Raw genomic sequence first — 22,596 nt, forward strand, 5'->3', positions numbered from 1 at the left:
AGTGCTGGCCAGGATCCCTGGGTGGCACAGCGGTTTAGTGCCTGCCTTTGCCCCAGGGCGCGATCCTGGACACCCGGGATCGAATCCCACATCGGGCTCCCAGTGCATGGAGCCTGCTTCTCCCTCTGCCTATGCCTCTGCCTCTCTCTCTCTCTCTAACTATATAAATAAATAAAAATTTTTAAAAAAATTAAGTGCTGGCCAAACAAAATCCACATTGGAAATGGATGTTGATGAGCCAGATTTTAAACTTTGGATAGAGGATGGAATCTGAAGGTAAGGAAAGCAATTTCCTTTGATGGCTTTTTATATCCAGCTTTCCTCCCTTCTTACTCTATTGCTGCCAGTTGCTTTTCTAAAACTCAAAACTGATCATTCAAAAATACACTTCCTGGGAGAAGTGTATTCCTGGGTGGCTCAGTGGTTTAGCGCCGCCTTCAGCCCAGGGCCTGATCCTGGAGCCCCGGGATCGAGTCCGTGTTGGGCTCCCAGCATGGAGCCTGCTTCTCCCTCTGCCTGTGTCTCTGCCTCTCTCTCTCTCTCATGAATAAGTAAAATCTTAAAAAAAAAAAAAAAAAAAAAAAAACACTTCCTAAAAAAGCAAACTAAAAGAACCCAAAACACTTCCTGAGCTCTTATGTGCCGTGGCCCTTGTTGAGCTCTTGGGAGTAAGACACAAAAAGCCGGAGCAAGTGATAAAACAGAAAGATGAACAAAACAAGGGACAACACAAAGGACTGGGTGATTCATACTGCTAGGGTTGTGTAAAGCTCTCCTATTCAAGAAAAGGTTCAAATTCTTGGGTTTGGCATTCAAGACTCCTCATGATCTGATTTCTTCCCATTTCTAAATCTTTGGATATAATTGCTTACTCAGCCTCCATGTGTTCTCGGCCATCTAGAACTGCTCTTTCAAACTTTGTAGGAGCAGCTGCTTCTACCTGGAATGGCCCCAACCTGCCTGCTGCCACCTTCCTACTGTCTCCCAGGCGGATACCTAATCCGTGCAGACCATTTATGGAGCGTTTTCTGGTGAAAGCTTCCCAAAATTCCTCAGGCATTTTCCTAGGCCTTTTTTTTTTTTAACTGATTTTTTAAAAAGATTTATTTATTTATTCATGATAGATACAGATATCTATCTATCTATCTATCTATATATATATATAGAGAGAGAGAGAGAGAGGCAGAGACACAGGAGGAGGGAGAAGCAGGCTCCATGCCGGGAGCCCGACGTGGGACTCGATCCTATGACCCCAGGATCTCACCCTGGGCCAAAGGCAGGCGCCAAACCGCTGAGCCATCCAGGGATCCCCTCCTAGGCCTTTCTTGAAGTCCCGCCAGCCCTGTAGCCTTCTGTTATAGATGCTGTTAACTGTTGACACGCCGGCCCCCTCCACTTGACAGCGCAGACACCCCCGTGTCCACACGGTGCACAAGGATGTCGGGGGCGGGTCCTCCTCTACTGAGAATCCTGGAAAACTACAACTCCCAGAATTCCCACTCCAGAACTGAGTCTGCGCCGTTGCTATGGTGAGCACGCGCTCCCGCTCGGACGTTTGCGCTTCACGTGACAAGTGACGTGCCCCCCGACCTTGGGTGGCAGTGGCCGCGGCCCTCCCACGCCCTTCGTTTCCCTAACCTTTGCCTTTCCGCGCGGATTCTCTGCCTCTGGGAAGTGTGGTTTTTACAGGGACCTGGAAGAACTTTATACGCAGAAGCGAGGCGGCGCTGCCATGCGGTGTCCGGGAAGCGAGGCGCGGAGACCGAGTGGACTGCGGCTGTGCGGCGGCAGAGCCCGGCCCCCAGGTCCCGCGCGGGGACGGCCCGGTGACCGCAGACTGTGGCCACAGGCCTCGCAGAGGACCCCGCCGGTCTCCCCACGCGGGACTTCCGTCCTTGACCTCCAGGGTGCCCTCCTCTTTACACACCTGACTCAGCTGTAACCTGAGAAAAGCCTTAACCCTTCTGACCGGTAGGCCCACCCAGATGGCTTCGCACAGGGGATCTTCAGGCCTGCGTCTGCTGCCACTGCTGCAGACCTGAGCACACCTGTGGGTGGCCTGAGGGCCCTAACACATCCAGGGAAGACTCACCCCTCAAGCCTCCAGCTACAGGATGAATACCAAAAAAAGCCAGTAAGCAAAGTGATCCTAAAGTAATGGAGACTAAGGCCAAGGCACCTGGCTGGCTCCATCGTGGAGCATGGGGGCCCTGAGTTCCAGCCCCACGTTGGATGTAGAGGACTGTAAAAAATAAACTAAAAAAAAAAAAAAAAAAAGAGGCACCAATGCCTGGAATATACTGGAGACTACAGTGATCATTTTTTTTAAAGGATTTTTATTCATGAGAATCCTAGAGAGGCAGAGACACAGAGGGAGAAGCAGGCTTGATCCTAGGACCCCAGGATTCACGCCCTGGGTGAAGGCAGGGGCTAAACCGCTGAGCCACCCAGGGATCCCTACAGTGATCATTTAAAGAAGAATGTGCTGACTGGGGTGGAGGAGATACCAAGTTGAAGATGCAGAAGAATCAGGAACTAAAGAAGCATAATTGAGGTGGGAAGGCTGTGCCTGCTTCACCGTGGCAGGGGTAACCTGATGTTGGTAAACATTCCATCCCTATTATTAACTCCCCTCCTTCTGACTTTAATAAGGCTTCCCAAGTGGTATGATTATATGACAAAAACACACTGTTAAAGCCAATGGGGTAGGCTGCTGCACTCATAAATTAACACACTGGAGGGACGCCTGGCTGGCTCAGTAGGGCATGGAACTCCATCTCCGGGTCATGAGGTCAGGCCCCACGTTGGGCACAGAACCTACCTAAAATTGAAAAAAATAACACAGTGGAGTCTGGTTTTATAGATCAATACAGCTGTATTAGTGAGTCAGCCTTTCTGAGAACAGGTCAGGTGATTAAACTACCTGCAGGGAATCTGCCAGGGCAGCTGTGTAGCCTTCCCCAGGAAACACCCTCATCTCTCTATCCAGATGCACAGAACACTTACCAGAGCAAGTTTTTTCATATTTCTGCCCACAGACTGAGTTTTTCTAGGATAAGGAGTGCAGTTCTCTTAACCCTGGCTGCAGAGAGACAACCTGCAGAAGGTTAAAATTATCAGATCTGAGGGCCACCTGCGAGGCTCAGAGGGTGGGGCATCTGCCTTTGGTTCAGGTCAGGATCCCCAGGTCCTGGGATCAAGCTCCCTGCTCAGTGAGGAGCCTGCTTCTCCCTCTCCCTGCCACTCTCCCTGCTTGTGCTATTATAAATAAGTAAATAATCTAAAAAAATAAATAATTTGATCTGAGAGTTAAGGGAAAAGAGTTTCAGGTAGTGCACTGACGGGAAAAAGGGAGTAACCACATAATTCATTTAGTTACTCATTTAAGAGGCAAGAATAGAGGGGGGCCTGGCTTTCTCAGTGGACGGATCATGGACTCTTCAGCTGAGGGTTGTGAGTTTGAGCCCCACGTTAGGTGTAGAGACTTTAAAGTTTTATTTTAAAGATTTTACTTATTCACGAGAAACATACAGAGAGAGGCAAAAACATAGGCAGGGGGTTGGCAAGCTCCCCGCGGGGAGCCTGATGTGGGACTCAATCCCAGGACCCCCGGGATCACGCCCTGAGGCAAAGGTAGACAGACACTCAACCACTGAACCACCCAGGTAGGCGTCCCTACGTTTTCTTTTAAATCTTAAAAAAAAAAAAAAGAATAGAGAATAGCTCAAGGTGCTACTAATTGCTCAGTATAGTGGAAGAGTGATGTAGACACATAAATGCATTATATAACTTTATATCAAGACAAGGAACTGCGTAAGAGTATGCCTCAGAAAGGTCTTCCTTACAGTCCAATTTAGGCATCTAGTTACTCTCATTACCATTTTCTTTTAACACCTTTAAATCTTGGATTAACTTGTTTTGCTAGATTGCCTGTCTTGCCTCATAAGAATGGAAGTATATGAGCAAGAACTTTGTCCAGTTCAGTGATACACTGCTAGTGTTCAGAACAGTACTTGGCAAACAGTAGGTGCTCAATTAATATGTATCAGACGAACAGGTAACTCTTACCTGTTAGGGAGGGAGCAGGGAGAGCAAGGGAGGACAAGAGCCACTTGAGCAGACAGTTGTCAAGTGAGAAGAGTTTTAATTCCACGCAGAGGAACAGCAAGAGCACCATTAAAAATGACACAGAAAAAAATAAAAATAAAAAAAATAAAAATGACATAGAGTTGGCAGTGAGGACAGTTTAAGGAAAATCTCTCAGTAATTCATTCAAGAACTAACCAGTGCTTTTAAGAGCAGGTAAAGAGAATCTATGCAAATAAAACTCAGCAGCAGCAGCGGAACTGGGCTAGATTAGTTAAGTGAAGGGCAAAGACAAGCCAAAACAAAAAGGATCTTTCAAAGTGTGTCTGTGTAAAGAGGGAAAAGGAGACCAGAGATCCTTTAAGCATCTTCTTAGCCAGGCAAAGCCAGAGCCATGTTTAATCATCCTTCCCAAAGTACAGGCCTTGGTTATCTCTGATGAGACAAAAAAGAGGCTCTTTAACTGGTCAATCTGTTCTATGGTGTGGTATTTGCCCTTATCTCTTGTATTTACCCCTGAATTTGTTTCCCCAAAACTCTCCAGATTCCCACAGATTAATAGCTAAATGCCTAGTAGCCAAAACCCTTCATTATCTAGCCTCTGCTACCTAGCTTCAGGCTCTCTTTCCCAGGATCTACAAGATTTCCTACTCTGGCCAAACAAGAATGTCCTCCCTACACACCACGACTTTCCACCTCCCTGCCTTTGCTCATTTCAAGCCCCAATTCCTTTTTTTTTTTTTTTTTTTTTAAAGATTTTTGAGAGAAAGCGAGCATGAGCAGGGGAAAGGGCTGAGGGAGGGAGAAACAGACTCCCTGCTGAGCAGGGTTTCCCAACTCAGGGCTCCATCCCACGACCCTGGGATCATGACCTGAGCAGAAGGCAGACACTTACCCTGCTGAGCCACCCAGATGCCTCGCCAATTCCTACTTTTGCCTGAACCTTATTCATCCTTTTGAAACTTTGCTCCAACTCTGCCTCCCCAAATGAAAACTTCCTGGAACACCACTGCTAAGTACCATCTGTTCCTTAGACCATTATCTGTACCATTCACACAACACTCAGCAACTTTTACCTCACCTGTTTGTGTTCCTCACTAGACTGAGCCCCCATCTCAGGGGTCAAGATCCCAATGCCTAAGTTTATTTATGTATGTTAGTTCCAAGTCAGGTACTGAGGGTGTAAGACAGACTAGGGCTACTTACAAAATTTGTCAGGCTAGGGACGCTTGGGTGGCTCAGTTGGTTAAGCCTCTGACTCTTGATTCCAGCCTGGTTCATGATCTCAGGGTCATGAGATCCAGCCCTGTGTTGTGCTCCATGCTGCTTGGGGAGTCGGCTAGAGCTTGTCTCCCTTTGCCCGCCACCCCCGCTCTCTCTAAAATAATAAATCTTTAAAAAATAAAACAAGCTTGTCAGGCTTTAAAAACTCAAATACCTTCTTCCCTCCACAATAAAGAACTCAGAAGACACCAGTAACATTTGCCGAATGATTGGGAAAATACTCAAATCCAATATAAACATGTCTTTCCCTACTTGTCTCCCACTAACATTGAGGCATGTTGGGTACCAAGCCAGGTTAAGCATCTTCACCAAAGCTCTCTGATGAGACCAGAAACACATAGGATTTGAACTTCTAGAAATAGAGCATGAGGAAGTGTGGATCAGCCTATTACTAAGGTCAACTAAAAAGCAGTTGAAAAATTATTCTCTTAAAAGCATAAAAAAGGGATCCCTGGGTGGCGCAGCAGTTTGGCGCCTGCCTTTGGCCCAGGGCGCGATCCTGGAGACCCGGGATCGAGTCCCACATCGGGCTCCCGGTGCATGGAGCCTGCTTCTCCCTCTGCGTATGTCTCTGCCTCTCTCTCTCTCTCTCTCTCTGTGACTATCATAAATAAAAATTTAAAAATTAAAAAAAAAAAAGCATAAAAAGGATAAGGAATTACTGAGCCAAAGTTTGGGAACCCAGAGAACCTCAAACTGAAAGCTGCATTGTTAAGGCATTTATTTGCCAGTCTGGAAGTCCCTGGATACCTGCAGTGCATTTTCCAGAAGTCTCACAGACTGAGCGGGACAAAAATCAAAATCTAAGGCCAGCTGAAGGTGGAAACCCCCATCACAAACTCTTTAAGCTGAGATTCCGAAGTATTACACTTTCAAGATAAGAGTGAAACACAAGTAAACCAGTTTTCACATGGACCTGGTTGTGTGCCATCTAGATCTAGAGTACCTCCAGCCTTCAATCTGAGCTAAGGTGTAGTAGCATCTCCAGCACAGGAAACCAGAATTCTTTCTAAGGGTAGATGCCTCATCTTTGTCCTGTTTATTCCTACAATTGCTCAAATATAGTATCCAGCTCACAGTAACCTGGCACATAAAGAGACAAGACACTATAAGCAACAATCAGTAGAGACCCAGACTTCAGGTGCTTAAATTTTAGGCAAATTTAGGTAATCTTCATAATGAAGTGCTGTTTCAAGGTATCATTTGGGGTAAGTAGGTGGAGATTTTTCCGTAGGTAAACTTGCTTCTTCCTTCAGGTATCAAAATTATTCAAGGTCCAGTTTAACTGTAGCTGTGGACTATAGCACCTCTGAAGCCATTTTCAAGGAAACAATCACCCCAGCAGCACTGAAGTCACACTGTTCCTTAAAAAGTAATACTTAACAAACGATTTTCAAGAAACAAAACAAAAAAACTGATCTTCTAATAACATGAAATTCTTAACACCCACTTTTGTATCTAAAATTTCAAAATTAAATATGCCAAAAATAAAACTCATACTAACCACCCCCTCCCCCTGCCCAAGCATGTTTCCTGTCCCCATCCTTGAGAATCCTTGCTTTGAAAACTTCATTGGCTTTTTCTGTAAGATACTCACTTTGACAGTCAGTTTTCATTTCTAAGCACAGGATTTTTTTTTTTTTTAATCATGCCACAACCTGAGGTGTAACTCCCCCAGAAATGACAAATTAAAGGTATTTGTCCACCAATCCATGATGCACCAAGTTTGCCTGTGAGTTTTTCAAATGTGTATCAATGCTACAGTGCCAAGGGCTCACAAACTTTTGTGCGAAGGGCCAGAGTTATCTTCAATTCCATGGCCCATACTACCTGTTTCTGGAGCTGCAGATTGTGAAACCAGCCACAGATGCAAACAAACAGGTGTGGCAGTGTTTGAATATAACTTTATTTACAAAACCAGGCCTTAGTTTGCTGACCCCTGCTAGGGTGAATAACAAAATACAGATTCACTGAAAGGCATTACTGAATTCATCGGTCATTCATCTTTTATTGTTTTCTTAGTCAAACACTTGAAAAGTACAAATTCTAATTAGAGGATGTGAGATTCTGATGTTAACAAAGGGCTATTCAGACTGGAAAGTTGAGAATTGCTGCTGCAGAAAGGAATGTTTGGCTTTCAGATCTAATGAGGACCACTGTAAAGAACCCCCCCCTCCCCCATGTAACAGTGTCAAATGCAAATCTCGTGTCCCAGGCTGTGCTTTCTTTACATGGGCTATTGAACTTAATCTCGCATTTGAAAACAAAACCCAGTGATGTACATACAATTAACTCTCATTTTACAGACAAGAAAACTATGGCTCACAAGTTTCAGTAGCTTGGCAAGGCTCACGTAGGGCTACACACATCCAAAGGCCGTTCCTTTAACTACTACGCAGCCAACCCAACCTCCCTGGCAGGCAGAGAAGATTCACCACGTGTGAGAGGTTGGCTCAAATTCTTGTATTCCCTGATGTTCTTCTCCTTGGGGAGCTCTTAACAATTATCTGCCTCAGGAACTTCATCTATCTCTGACCTAAGCTTGAACACCCACTCCTTTCATTCTCCTTAAGCTTAAGATTTTACCAAAAGAGGATAACAAACAAATATTATTAAAACAAAAAAATTTTAACTAGGTCAGTAGATGTGGCTGTTCTAAGACCCCAGGTCCTGGCCTATTCTTATAGGTCTCCGTAGGTTGACTTCTTCCCTGGGCATTGACCTACCTCCATGGGACAAAGACACTTCCCTACCCCGGGAATGCCCCTAAGTTCAAGCTCTAGGAATCAAGGTCCAGGGAAAAACTCCTTTTGCTAGTCTAAGGCCTACATTACAGGTCCCTATTTTCTGTCCTAAGAACGGTCTCTTCTCTAGATAAAACACTAAACAAACATCTCTAGTCCCTTTTGAGGAGATTCCAAAACCCAGCCACCGGTGGTATGGTCTTACTTACTCTATGGCCCCAAAGGGCAACCATATCGTAATAGCCTAACACCACCAGGTGCAGTGAGAGTGTCTATTATTTTCCTTATAGAAACCTACTCTACCTCCCAGCCAGAAGCCATTTAGTAGGAATGGGGTTGACACTTGCCCCACATCACACTGATTCTATTCTGTAACAAGATGTCAGTACAGCAGCATTGCCCATTCCTGATCCATCCTTCAGGACTCATGATGGCCCCCACAGCTGCCCTTCCCTTGTTTTGGTGTGCCTATCTCACTCTAAGGCCACTCCCATGACAGCCACTGCTATGCTCCTCCTTCCAGGAACAAGTGACTACCCTGGAAAAAGAAGAGATGAAACAATCTGCCCTTCAAATATGAAGTAAAATAATTCTTTAATTATTTAAAGATCAAAGATCACTGATGGGCTTTTTAAAGTCTATAAATCTTAAGTGTAATGTTTTGCTAGGGAAATGGTTATAGCAGCCTCACATAAATTATTTGAATAAATAAACATTATCACAGTATTAAGAAGGCAAGGTAAACAAATAGCTTAAGTATTTTATTTGTTTGCAACTAAGCTTGTTAACACTATATAATGAAAATGTACAAAGAATAATGTTGCAGTTTTTGGTTAGATTTAAGTCAAAGACATTCATTAATAAGGAATCTTCGAATATGAATATTCCAAAATTTCTCTAAGCCATCTGATCAGAACTGTCTCTGAATATTACCTTACTTTGGAAGGTACTGGCATACATTTGAATTAAACTCAGAATTTTTCAAAATAAGCCCTAATTAATAAAACTATTCTATATTCAAACTAAAACAATTTTAATAGAACTTTCCTTTCCAGAAACAATAATAAAGGAAACAAGGCATTTTGTAAAATGTGGTCCTGAACAAGTCACAGTAAAAAATAAATGTATACTTAAACTTCCACCTCCTCAAAACAGAGGCTACTTTCTGTTCCACAGCCTTGGAAACAAGGTGAGGAACAGTCTGTAAGCAACTTTGGGCAGGGGGTTGCCAAAACAAAGCTCAAGCAGTTGAACATGGTCACTTTTTAAAAAGAATTTGGGGGAGCCTGACCAAAGGATCCAAATTCTGTTTTTAACAACCGATACAAAGGCGAAGTGGCTCCTCACAAGTAGCAGTGCCACCAGGGGCTGGCCCCACCCCTTGCTCACCTATGTTGTGCTCCCAAGCAAACCCTGATGCTCCTGCTCCAGGGCAGACTTTTTCTTTTTAGAGGTTCAGTGTCCAGGGAGCTCTCTGTGTGAATGAGGTGAGCACAGACTCCACGTGGGTATTTTAAGGCTTGGAGTCAAAGTATTTTTCAACACGGCTAGGCAGTCCATGTGTCAAACGGCCCGTCTCCAGTTTGTCCTAATTCCTCACCACGCATTTGTAGACCTAGGACCACAGACCTTTGCTATGTCATCATAATCACATCTAATGTCCATCCTAACTTATGATTCATATTCTGTGCCTGGAAACAGTCCCTGTATTTAACAATAATACCTACACATAAAACAATCCACCGTTACAACTTATATGGTCACAAAACATTAATGATCTTCTGTAGACCAAGCGAATGTTTTTAACCATAATTGTCGTGCATCAAATTCACAGCCAGAATCCCCAAGATCAAAAAAATTTGCACAATACAAATAATAACTTAAAATACACACACACACACATATACACACACTCTCACACACACTTCTTACAGAACTGTGCTTGGGGAAACTCCATTTGTTGAGTGCCACTGAGGGCATATTTTACTAAACTGCTGCTCCAGGTATTTTTGTTTGGAAAATCTATCACAGTAGGGCACAGCTGTTTATTGGATGAGCAGAAAAGAAAGATATGCTTGTGGCAACCAGAAAGTTTTAAGGTCTTTCAAGTTGTATAAAATGGACCTGCAGAAACGTTTAAGTGTTCTCAGGATGCAAAGTTGGAGCTGAAATGTGATATCAAACCAGTTGCAAAAAGTGTACAGCAGCCATCTCTTGAGGTCAAACCTGGTACCCAGATATGCAAGAAAGCTTCAGGACACGTCTATAAATTAAGAAAAAAAAATAAGAGTTTACTAAAAATACAGTGCCATGCTTTTTAAAAATATTAACCATTGGGAAATGTGATAAATGTGGAGAATGTAAGTCAACACTTAAAATGTCTTAGGTTTCCCAGAATTTAAGAAACTTGACTCCGCTTCAGTTTAAACAGCTATTTATTATTTTATGCTTTGAGTAACTGGTAGTTCCAAGATGTCTAGAATTAAGAAATCTGACCACACACTTGATAACCTACCCTAAGGAACTAACTTTCGTAAATAATTGAAACTACTTTCCTGGAGGAAAAGCCATGTAACAAACTGGTACTGCAGTCAAACTATTTAGGTTTCAGTCCTGGTTGAACCACTAGCTTTATGAGCTGGACAAATTATTTAATCTCCTTAAGCACTATCCTTACCTGTAAAATGGGTCCAACGATACTTCCTCCCTCATAGGGTTATTATAGATTAAATAAATTTCATGAGGATTTAAAAGGCTTAGCACGATGCTGGGCATGCTTTTTTTTTTATTTTTTATTTTTTATTTTTATTTATTTATTTATTTTTTTAAAGATTTTATTTATTCATGAAAGACTGAGACAGAGAGAGCCAGAAACAAAGGCAGAGGGAGAAGCAGGCTCCATGCACCGGGAGCCCGATGTGGGATTCGATCCCGGGTCTCCAGGATCGCGCCCTGGGCCAAAGGCAGGCGCCAAACCGCTGCGCCACCCAGGGATCCCTGCTTTTTTTTTTAATGTTAGCTATTACTAACATTACTTCACAGGGGTTTTTTGCTCTCAGGAGACAAAGTATTCAGTGTCAACATCTTGCTCTTGGAAGTTGGAAAATTCAAAGAAAAACTTGGCAATACTTACAGCTTGTTGGCCTTGTCCCATATCGTCGCATAATCTGATCATGTGTGAATTTCACAAAAGATTCATATTGTTCTGTAAGGGGAAAGACAGTATATACTATCCCCAGAATTCTCCCCTGGTTTTTCAAGAATCAAGTGTCAGGATCACATCTAGTTTTCCAGTTTAAATGATCCACTCTCAGACCCTCCTTATAACAGCCGCTCTGAGATCTGTTACTTCCTCTTAGATCCCAGAGCCAAATCCCTGGCTCCTAGATTGGTCACTGATCATCTATAATATTATATTTTCCTAATCTCGCCCTGCTGTTATTTCATCCCCTACTAAGGGTTGACTTGCTCAGTACTACAAGCCAACAAATTTTAGGAACTCTATAGGACATGAAAGCTTGAAGATCTTTTCTGCATTGCTATCCTTGCTATAAATCTCAACAGACACACTGAGTAAAAGAGTGGGATGGCTAGAAAGTGGAGAAAATTTCATACTCCCTAATTATAAACAGTTCCACAGAACTAATAACTTCTAAAGAGAAACTCAGTACAAAAGATATAAGGTAGTCTGACATCCATGAACAGAGAAGTGACTTAGAGCCAAGAGAACAACTTTAGGGTGGAGCCAGGATAGAGGAAATGGTATACTGGAGCTTCTTGTTTTAATACACACTATTAGTATATTAAAGGATCAAAGAAGTTCGACTATAAAGAAACCCATTTAACTGTTGCTAAACCAATAGTTCTCAATTTATTTTTTTTTAAGATTTTATTTATTCATGAGAGAGACACAGAGAGAGAGAGAGAGAGAGAGAGAGAGAGAGAGAGAGAGGCAGAGACACAGGCAGAGGGAGAAGCAGGCTCCATGCAGAGAGCCTGATGTGGGACTCGAGCCAGGGTCTCCTGGGTCTCGATCACGCCCCGGGCTGCAGGCAGCGCTAAACCGCTGCACCACCGGGGCTGCCCATAGTTCTCAATTTAGAACAGACTTTCTATCAATTTGAGGAATCATGTGGTATGGATCACCACATTAGAAAATAATACCGTTGCAGGAACTTGTTGCCTAAAACCCCTCTCTCTGATCACAACATTGTCTACTTTCACTAAATGGGTACTATCTATTCCTGTCCAGGTCTCTTCCTTTCACAAAAGGCTCTACTTGTGTCAACTCTCTTTGTTCCAACCTGAGCTATGCTTTCCAAACTAATGATCTCCAAATCACAGAATGCTGGACTTCGTACATCCAAAAAGTGACTACGATCAGGAAGTCTGATCATGTTGAATATACTCGTTAGCCCAAATTAACTGCTCACTGCCTTCATTCATATGGAAAAGTCTCAGAAGAAAAGCTTGGTTTATCTGGTTTCAGAAATGTAAATGAAAAGTCCTTCCATATAATGTATAAATAAAATGTTTAGAATCACCAGAGAGTAACTTACTATTCACAACTCATTAAACCTTCTTGCACGATGTCCTCCTCTGAAGTCCTCCTCTTTTTCTAAGTCACCATCTGACTGAACCTTATTATCTACCAAACCCTATTATCAGTGGCACAGCCACTGCCTCAGCCTACCTGCTAGTTTGGTATTGAGGATTTGCTCATACTCCTCCCGAATTTTATCTTCATAGTCTTTTAAGAGACGCTCACATATTATTCCAACTTGTCGGAGGGTAAAGGTGGGCTGGTCCTTCTTCATCCAGGAGGAACCTGGCCAAAAGACAAATCTAGTTGTTTGTTTGTTTGTTTTTTAAAGATTTTAAGTAATCTCCACACCCAATGTGGGACTCAAACTCACAACCCCGAGATTAAGAATCACATGTTTCTACCTACTGAGCCAACCACACACCCCAAGACAAATTCAGTTTAAATAATACATTATAGTTCTAAGGTTCAGAGTTAATAACTTTATGCAAACAGTCCTAGGATACAAAAACTGCTCAGAAAAATAGCATTTTTCACAACTCTACAAGGAATATTTCACAAAATTCTCTGAACTTCTGCCATTAATTTTACAAAGTCAGGCCAAAAGGTAAATTGAGAAGTAGAAACAATGTGTATCCAGGTGTGCTAGCTGAACTGCATACAGAAAAACAGTTCTGATGCCATAACAATGTGAACCCATACTCAATACTCATTTGGTAAAGAACAAGAACAAAAAGTAAATAAAGCCTCTACTCTGGATTAGAGAAAGTAGATTTAGAGAATTACCCAAATCCTTGGTGATTATGTAAACCTATGTTTAACTGAGGTGCATCATAATTATCTGTAGAATTCAAAAACCATGATACACATTCTGATTTAATTCTAGGTTAGGGCCTAGCCATATTTTCTTCTTTTTTTTTTTCTTTAAAGAATTTTAGTTATTCATGAGAGAGACAGAGAGAGAGGCAGAGCGAGAAGCAGGGTCCCTGCGGGGAGCCGGATGTGGGACTCATCCCAGGGTCCTGGGATCACGCCCTGAGCCAAAGGCTGATATTTTTTTTTGTACCCGTATCATATTCTATTACTTCAAAATTCTAATACTAAAATCTCAAAAGAATATTAAGGAAAAAAAAAAAAGAATATTAAGGAGAGACTTGCTAACACCACTAAAAGGTCTATCACTGATGAACACAAAAGAACAATTAAAGGGTGGTATTCCTAGAGCCAAGACCTTTGAGTCAAAAAATTTTTTAATTATTTGAGGTGAGGGATCCCTGGGTGGCGCAGCGGTTTGGCGCCTGCCTTTGGCCCAGGGCGCGATCCTGGAGACCCAGGATCGAATCCCACGTCGGGCTCCCGGTGCATGGAGCCTGCTTCTCCCTCTGCCTATGTCTCTGCCTCTCTCTCTCTCTCTCTGTATGACTATCATAAATAAAAAATTAAAAAAAAAAATTATTTAAGGTGAAATTCATATAAAATGAATCATTTTAAAGTGAACAATTAGGTATAATTTAGTATACTCACAATTTTGTACCACCACATTTATCTAATTTCAAAATACTTCCACCACTCCAAAGTAACACCCCTTACTATTTAGCAGTTTTCCCCCATTCTCTTCTCTCCCTAGCTCCTGGCCAACACAATCTGTGTTCTGTAAGGCAATAATTTTTAATCAAGGTAATTTTTAACTCTCAGAACTATTAAAAAGTAGAATATTTTGTGAGGAAATAAAGTTCTTTACTGATAAAGGACAGAGTTCTCCACCAATGGAGATGTTTGTGCACTGGCCTCTTGACTATTTGCAGGGATATGGCAGGCAAGACTGGTGGCTGAACTATGTGACCATGAAGATTCTCTCCAACCCTGAGATTCTATTTTTGAGCACATCCTCTCTGACCACCTGTCAATGTTACAGAGCACTGCTGTCACACAAATGTGTGCAATGATGGAACTGTCCCATAGCTGTGCTAATACAAGAACTACATGTGGCTACCAAGCACTTGAAATTTGGCTACTGCATCCAAGAAACTAAATGTTAAATTTTATTAAATTTTAATTAAATAGCCACATGTGGCTAATATAATGGCTAAGGTATTAGTTACAGAGGGTACTTCTATACTGGGTGCATGGAAGCCAAATCAAAGCAACCTAAGGTTTTTTCCCAATTTCATGACTCTATGGTTCCAAAAGTATTTGTGAATAGTAATACAATGCGTATATTTTACCTATTTTATTACTTTAGATGAAATCCATTCTGGATTAGGAAACCATCATTTTAAAGAACCATTCAGAAACCTTTTCAAATTTTTATTTAAATTCCAGTTAGGTAACGTACAGTATAATATTAGTTTCAAGCATAGAATTTAGTGACTCATCACTTACATATAACACCCAGGGTTCTTCACAACAAGTGTACCATTTAGAAACTCTTAAATGGTTGGTCTGTCCACACTAATGCTTGCTTACCTGGAGAACTAGGTGCTGTGAGTGCTGAGGAATGAGGCTGACTTTCTGAAGTACAAGCTTCACTCTGATTAAGAACAACTTCTAAATGTCTCCACCTCTGATAACGACTATATTCTTGTTTTATGTTCTGAAAGATTTGTTCTAATAAAAAAAGAAACACATTTGAGCATTCACTTTATTGTGTCATGTCTTCAAACTTCTTGTCCCATCCCCCAAGTTATTGATATTAGCAAGAAAAATGCTTACACTGAGTAAAGCACTCCTCCTATAAACCCCACTGTGCCCTTACTACTATTTCAACAATACATGAAAGAGCAGCTATTTTAGCATATAAACCCTCCAGATAATTCCCCTTGCTTGTTTTGCTGTGACAATCCTAAAGCAAACTGCATATCTGGTCTTCATTTACTAGCACAATTTACAGCAAAACAAAAAACACATCCTTCACCTAATAGGAAGCTATTTTTGATCTATGTTAAGCTGCACAATTGCACAAACTAGTGTATTGGGGTAATTTTCTGACCACCCGAGGCTTTCTAAAAATAAAGGTCTTGTCTCATTTGGGACTCAAGATCTTTAGGGTAGAGGACAGCAGAAATCACGATATGGTCACCTCCTGGACACTGACCATGGGGAGACTGGAGATTCATTTCCTGGAACTGATGATCAGGGCATAGAAAAGAACTTTCTGATCCTGCCGAGAGGCTATACTTGATAGGACTCAGATTACTTCTCTGAGTCAAAGTAATCATAAACCAAATTTGCTAACGCTATTGAAGGGAGTCCAGGACACACAAATTCACTCTCAAGTACATTCCTAGAGACAACACAGAGTCTGAAAGGATGTGGTTTTCAAGGTTTTCATTTTTGTGGTAGAATATGTATCCACTTTCCAGATAATAAAGCCTCCTTTATCAAAAACAAAACCCAGAAAATCGTATCGCCACCCCCATTCACATTATTTTAATGTATACTTTGCCATAGTATACATATCTTTTTTTTTTTTAATGGCTTTAACTGTAAATAATGCCATTTTGCTTCCTCCTATGACCTTGGAAAGTCATTCAGGATCTTTAGCCTACTTCTTCAATAAAAATGTTAAGGTTTTTTGTTTGTTTGTTTGTTTTATGATAGAGGGAAAGAGAGAGAGAGAGAGGCAGAGACACAGGAGGAGGGAGAAGCAGGCTCCATGCCGGAAGCCTGACGTGGGACTCGATCCCGGGACTCCAAGATCGCACCCTGGGCCAAAGGCAGGTGCTAAACCGCTGAGCCACCCAGGGATCCCCTAAAAATGTTAAGTTTTGAAAACAAGGGACAGTACACACAGCCCAGGAATCGACACAAACTCAAAAGTATCTCCACACATAACTAAATCTGCTAATACCCAGCTTAAACACACCAACAATGTAGGATTAGCAAAGCCTTTCCTTAAAAATGCTAGGAAGTTCATATTTTAAGATCCCCGAATTTATGAAGTCTTTGCTTCATCTTTAAAATGTAGTATTCTCCAAGCATCTACTTGCCAGATTCAAACAAGGATGTCAGGAACTGCAAAGACTTGAAACAAGAAAGGACAAGTATGAGGACAATGCTCATGAGAACAGAAGGTCTTTGATAAACCTCTAACTGCCTCCTCCTGTATGGTGAAGTGAACAAATGGAAAGATAGAACTTTAAGGCTAGTTAAAGGACTAGCAAGCCCAAGAATCTAAATATGGCATGCTCAGGAGAAAAATAAGGAAGTAGATTTGATTTCTCTCTCCAAGAAGGCCACTTACCAAAAAAAAAAAAAAAAAAAAAAAAAAGAAGCAGCGCAAATTTCTTTTTAACAGCAGATGATTACTTGGGATTGTACTTCTGGGTTATATCAGACTAAGCCTATCCTCAAAATTCTACAATGGTCCCTAGCTGCTACAGACCAAAATCCAAACTCTTCAACATGGCATTCCATGCCTTCCAAGTTTTGGCCCTAAATTGTTTCCAGTTCTACCTCCCACTACAGCCCAGTTATATTACGTTATCCTTCGTTAATTTTGTGGGTTTTCAGGCCTTTGCTCAAGCAGTTTTCCTCTGCTTAAAATGTAGCTGTCAACCAAGAAAATAGTTTGCATGATCTATGCAAAAAATAAAATTTAAGATAAAAAAACCAGCAATTCCCATTTCTGCACTCCACAATACTGAGGGTTCCAAATACATTCAACAATCATTTATTACACATTTGCTGTAATGTGAACTACAACAGAATTAGTCTACAGGGTAGTCCTAAAGAAACAAAACATATGCATAAAGTCCATCAAGATAGATAGGACAAGTATTAATTCTATTTTGCAGAAGAGATCCAGAAAGATTATTATGACTATCCTTGGAATCTGTAGGAACAGAAGAAAAATTATCGCTTCAAGTGGGTATTTTTGTTCCCTGCTTCTCTTTTCTTTTTTCTAGGTAGGCTCCATGCTTAGTGTGGAGCCCAACGTGGGGCTTGAACCCAGGACCATGGGATGAAGACCTGGATGCTTAACCGACTGGGCCATCTCAGTGCCCCTGACCCCTGCTTTTCAAGGGCTCTTTACACACACACACACACAAAAAAAAAAACCCTCTGCAAACATTATCTCATTCAGTACATAAGGCTTTGCAACATCAAGTGGTGGTCAGGGAATTTAAAGTAGAACAGAGTTCCTTGTGAGGAAGGGTTAAGTCAGGTAATGGATGGAAGACTTGCTTAGAAATGACTGTATTTGGATTAGCAAATACAAGAGGAAAACATCATGATGGAAGAAGGCAAGGATAACAAGCACACCCAGGTGGATCTGGAGAAAAAAAGAGCAGCAAAAGCATAGCTGGGGGGAAAAAATGTGCAAAAGACTAAAGTAAGACATATGGTCATAGCCGATAAATCCTTTGAAGGCCAGGATAAAAGAAGAGGTGAACATGACAAAGATTCAGTGTCTGGGGGAGCTTGGCTGGCAACTGCAGGAATCTCCCTGGGAGAGGAGGAGGGCCAGAAACCTGCATTATGGATATGCAGAGGAAAAAAGGAGAATAAACCCCAAAGACACAGGTAACTAGAAAAGGGTTGAGGAAAGAACGATTTTGAGGCAATCCTCAGGCTGAAGCAATAGAAAAACACAAAGAAATGGAACAACTTGGCAGAGGCCCCTTTTTGAGGACCCTCCCCCATTTCCAGAAGCCCTTTAAAACCCGCCACCTATGAACGCTGCGGCACTTTCCCCCTCCGTTCCTGCACAATGGTGGGGGGGGCGGGGAGTTCCGCCCTAACTTTGCAGTCACACTAGCTCTCCCCTTTCCTCGACCAACGTGTGTGATCCTTCTTGAAAGCGTCCCTGCGACCGAGAGCTGAATTCCTGCTTCCGGAATGTGTGCGTCTGTTGGAAGGATTCTCAAATACATTCTGGCTAACGACCTGCCCGTTCCGAGCCATATATGGTGCCAAGACAATAGCCATACAATAAAAAAAAAAAAAAAAAAAAAAAACGCCAGCCAGCCCCTTGGAAATAGATGGAGAGGGGACTTCTGCGACGGCCTGCGGTCCCTGAAGACTCGGGGAAATCAGGTCTCGCGGCCGCGCCGCCGAACGGCGATCGGCGATGGGCGCGCGCTCAGGCCCCTTCCCAGGACGCCGCCGCCGCCGCCAGCCCCCACCCTGCAGGCCGGGTTCGTGAGTAGAATCCCATTTTGCACGGCCCACTGGGTCTGCCGGGCGGCCCCGTGCAGGCCCGGGCCGCGGAGGCAGCAGGGGCCCCGAGCGCCCAGGGGTGCTCCCAGCTCGCCCTCGCTGCCCGCCCCGCGGGTCTCCACAGCTCCGGGAAGACGGAAAACCGACACTGGGCCGCCCCCCCGCCCCCCCGGATGTCTCCCATCCCCGGAAGCGTCCAGGCCCGGCGCACCCCAGTTCCCGTTTCTCGGCGCTAGAGAAGGGGTCTGTGGGTGAAGGAGCCCGGCGCCCAGAGCCGCCCCACCCCCACCCACCCCACCCCCACCCCCACCCCCACCCCCATGCCCGTGCCTGGCTTCCTGCCAAGCCCGCAGCGCAGGTTACCCGGGGTCGGAAGGCGCCGCTCGCTGCCGGGCGGGGCGGGCTGCGGCAGAGCCGGCGGCGGGGGCTGCGTCTGGAGCAGCGGCGGCGGCTCGGCGTCCGGGGGCCTGAGGCCCGGAGTGGGGCCCGGCAGGGGGGCGCAGCGCCGCCGCTTCGGGGAACCGGGGCTCAGCAGCGCCGCCTCGAACTCCATGGGCCGCTTCAACGTCGCCCCGCACGCCATGCCGCCGCCGGGCCGGGGACCGGGAGCAGACGAGGAGGCAGCCGCGGCCCAACCTCCGGCTCCTCAGCGGGGCTGGCGAGCCAAGCCGGCTCCAATGGCGCCGCCAGCACCCGGCAGCCGCGCTGGCCCCGCCCCCTGTGACGTCACGGGCCCCGACCACCGCCCGGCGGAGGGGGAGAAGCCGGAAGAGGCCCGCGCTGGGCAGCCCGGCAGCCGCGCTCCGGCCCGCGGTGCCTCCCCCGCCCCCGCTGAGGAATTGGAACGGTCTGGGCGGAGAGCTCGGTCGCCAAGCAACCGCGGGAAGGCCCCCACCCCCGCCTCCGCCCCTCCCGGGGTCCCATCCTCCCCCACCCCCGCCGCCCCGCGTGCCCCCAGCTCCTCGCGCCGCCGCGTCGGGGTGGCCCCCGCGTGCCTCGCACCTGCGCGGCAGGGGCGTGGGGGAGGGGGCGCCCCGAGAGGCCCGGCTGGCGAGGGCGCGGGCGCGGGCGCAGGGGTCGTGCCTTGGGGTCCGTTAAGGCTCCTTCTATCTAGGCCGCTCTCGTCCCCGAGGTGGAAGAGAGGGGCGTTCCTGAGGGTCTTCCAGGGCCTTCCCGAGTCCGCGGAAGTCTGCGCTTAAGCAGAACCTGAGATCTGAGAATGGACTTTGAGGGGGGTCCCCCAAGCGCGTGGAACTGCGTGCAGAATTGTGAGGGTGCATCTGGGGACGGATGGTCCAGATCTCCGGCAACTCATCAAAGGGGTCTGCTCCTCAAAATAGTTACACACACACACACACACACACACCCGGCTTAAAGCATCCTGGAATGGTGTCAGAGTGTTAAGAACTTAAGCTGGCAACCGATTTGCCAGTCTCCGCATCCGACCTGGCAGCTCAGTGCATCCTCGGGTCTATGAGAATTCTTCGCAGCCGTGACAGCTGTGAAATGCTTTTTGAAAGAAGGAAGGAAGGAAGGAAGGAAGGAAGGAAGGAAGGAAGGAAGGAAGGAAGGAAGGAAGGAAGGAAGGAAGGAAGGAAGGAAGAATGCTTTTTGATAAATTCTGGAAAGAGGCATAGATAACAGGAGGTCCACTCTGTGGATTCCTGGGAAGCAGGTCAAACGCTTTCAAATGATCACCAAGGAATCTGGGTTCCAAAGAAGGTTAAAACCTTTCTACAACTGCTCATATACGTTGAATAATGGCCATTTCTCCTGGGATCTTTTGGCTTCGACGTAGCTCTGGGGTTTCCCAGCACAGTTCAAGTTTCGGATACTTTGTTCTAATACACCATATGCCAGGCCAAAGTACCCCAAAAGTTGAGTTGAAAAATGTGGTCATACTACCTCAGTCCCATTCTTTATCTTTTTTCTATTGCCCTTGTCTGGATCTCCCCCAGTTTCTCCAGCTCTTCTAAAGATCCAAACACAGGTCAAGTTTTTTTCTTTCTCTTTCTTTTTTTTTTTTTTTTTTTGTATTTATCTTTGACAAATAGCAGAAACAACTCTAAGATGACTGAACATACCAGACGTCGAGTTTATTTTGTTCCGTTTCTTTTTCACAAGGACATAGGAAGGTTTATGATGGGCTAGAAAACTAGAAATAGAATATTAGAGCCAAACTAAAGAAGAGATCACAATTACCCTAAAGTTAAATATGCTTGTGACTGAATCTGAAACAGTTCTGAGCTTCCTGGCTGCCAGGGCAAAAATGAAAACATCATATGTGATATCTAAAAGGAATTACTGCAACAGAGGAGACAGACCATACTTTTTTTTTTTTTCATAGCTAAAAATTCTAATTCTAAAGGTAGTTGCTCACATGACTTTATTAGGAACCAGTGAATGGGGACAACTGGGTGGCTCAGTGCCTGCTTTTTGCTCAGGGTGTGATCCTGGAGTCCTGGGATGGAGTCCTCACATCAGGCTCCATGCATGGAGCCTGCTTCTCCCTCTGCCTGTGCCTCTGCCCCTATCTCTCTCTCTCTCTCTCTCTCTGTCTCTCATGAATAAATAAATAAAATCTTTAAAAAAAAAAAAAAAGGAACCAGTGAAGGATGTAACAAAGCAATGAAGAAGATTTGAACAACAAATGCAAAAGCAAAATCCATATAGATAAGTCTTGTTATGCCCAATAAAAGCCAAGAACATAAAAGCAACCTAGTGATGACTGTTTTTTAAGGGGCTTGTCTAATGTGTAAATTGTTTCTGTGGTCTAAAGTGGTCCAAAGTTAGAGCTTAGAATGTTTGAAAAGTGTGTCCCCTGGGTCATCATTAACAGCATTTTTTTCTAGCTAGGGTTTTGCTAAGTGCTTAGATAATCAGTCTCTTCTCTATGACCCCTTAAAACCTTGAGTGTGCCTTGTAATAGTGTTTTAAAACAGGAAGTTATAATTTGTTTACATATTTGACTGTGCATCAAAACTATAAGTTCCTTGAGAATAATAACCAGTCTTCATTCATCTGTGTTTCCCCATCCCAGCACAATGCTTGACTACAGTGGGGGTAGGCATAGGATAAATATTGGTCGAATGAATAAATGGTAATTATTTTGAGGTTGTTCTTTCTGTCCCTGAAAGTTGGTAGTCCACATTGCTGAATGAGGGTGGATTCAGATGATTCAGAAACCAAACAAGTAGGTGATATATCCTATATTATAAGTTGCAGTTGACAGTGGCCCAACCAGCGAGATATCCTTGAGGAAAGCAGATAGGCTGCACACCACTCTGTGGTGTCTCCTTATGGGATTACCACAGTACAGGTGTGCATTGCTTTGCATATCGACAGTTGACCAGTCATACACACGCACACGCATATACACACATTACTCACTACCAGGCACTCTGCTATCACGGTTGAAGCTACTATGGTATGAAGAGAGACATGGTCCCCGTCCCCCTAGAGCTTCCAGTGTGTTAGAGATGGCAGACATTAATCAAATCATCACAACAACAAATATATAATCACAAACTGTGACAAGGACTGTATGGAAAAGGGCAGAAGATGATGAGAGAGTACAACAGACATCTTAACCGATCTGGGAGAGCAGTGAAGACCTCCTGAAGAAGTGACATTTGAGTTCGGTGTTAACTGAGCAAAGACAGGTTGGGAACATCTCAATCTGAGGGGACAGCATCCAGTATTTGTTATAAAAAAAAAAAAAAAAAAGACCACAATGTGTTTGAAGAATCAAAGGAAGTCTCAAGTGGCTGTGGTACA

The 22,596-nt window shown here is 44.1% G+C and overlaps 1 protein-coding gene and 1 long non-coding RNA gene across 2 annotated transcripts; one reads left to right on the forward strand and one right to left on the reverse strand.

Moving 5' to 3' along the window:
- The first annotated feature begins 1,080 nt into the window (after positions 1-1,080).
- On the forward strand, positions 1,081-12,941 carry LOC125752515 (uncharacterized). Its single transcript, XR_007402211.1, has 2 exons — positions 1,081-2,554; positions 12,367-12,941. It is a non-coding gene; the product is annotated as an uncharacterized LOC125752515 (long non-coding RNA).
- On the reverse strand, positions 7,355-19,517 carry AKIRIN1 (akirin 1). The gene is made up of 5 exons (XM_025419840.3): positions 19,183-19,517; positions 15,124-15,264; positions 12,808-12,942; positions 11,248-11,319; positions 7,355-10,377 (listed from the first exon to the last, which is right to left on the reverse strand). Exons 1-5 carry the CDS (start codon positions 19,400-19,402, stop codon positions 10,367-10,369), a joined length of 579 nt encoding a protein of 192 aa, XP_025275625.1. The 5' UTR covers positions 19,403-19,517; the 3' UTR covers positions 7,355-10,366.
- Between the last annotated feature and the right edge of the window lie 3,079 nt (positions 19,518-22,596).

This window comes from Canis lupus, chromosome 15 (assembly GCF_003254725.2).
Source record: "Canis lupus dingo isolate Sandy chromosome 15, ASM325472v2, whole genome shotgun sequence".
NCBI lineage: Eukaryota > Metazoa > Chordata > Mammalia > Carnivora > Canidae > Canis > Canis lupus.

What these genes read in the sequence shown, in the direction of transcription:
- AKIRIN1 (XM_025419840.3), bottom strand. Translation starts at nt 19,402, where the DNA reads ATGGCGTGCGGGGCGACGTTGAAGCGGCCCATGGAGTTCGAGGCGGCG. An exon ending in CACAGCACCTAGTTCTCCAG is followed by an intron (nt 12,943 to 15,123) that starts GTAAGCAAGCAT and finishes TCTTTTGGCCAG; the next exon opens with GTTCCTCCTGGATGAAGAAG. An exon ending in CCTCAATACCAAACTAGCAG is followed by an intron (nt 11,320 to 12,807) that starts GTAGGCTGAGGC and finishes TTCCCCTTACAG; the next exon opens with AACAATATGAATCTTTTGTG.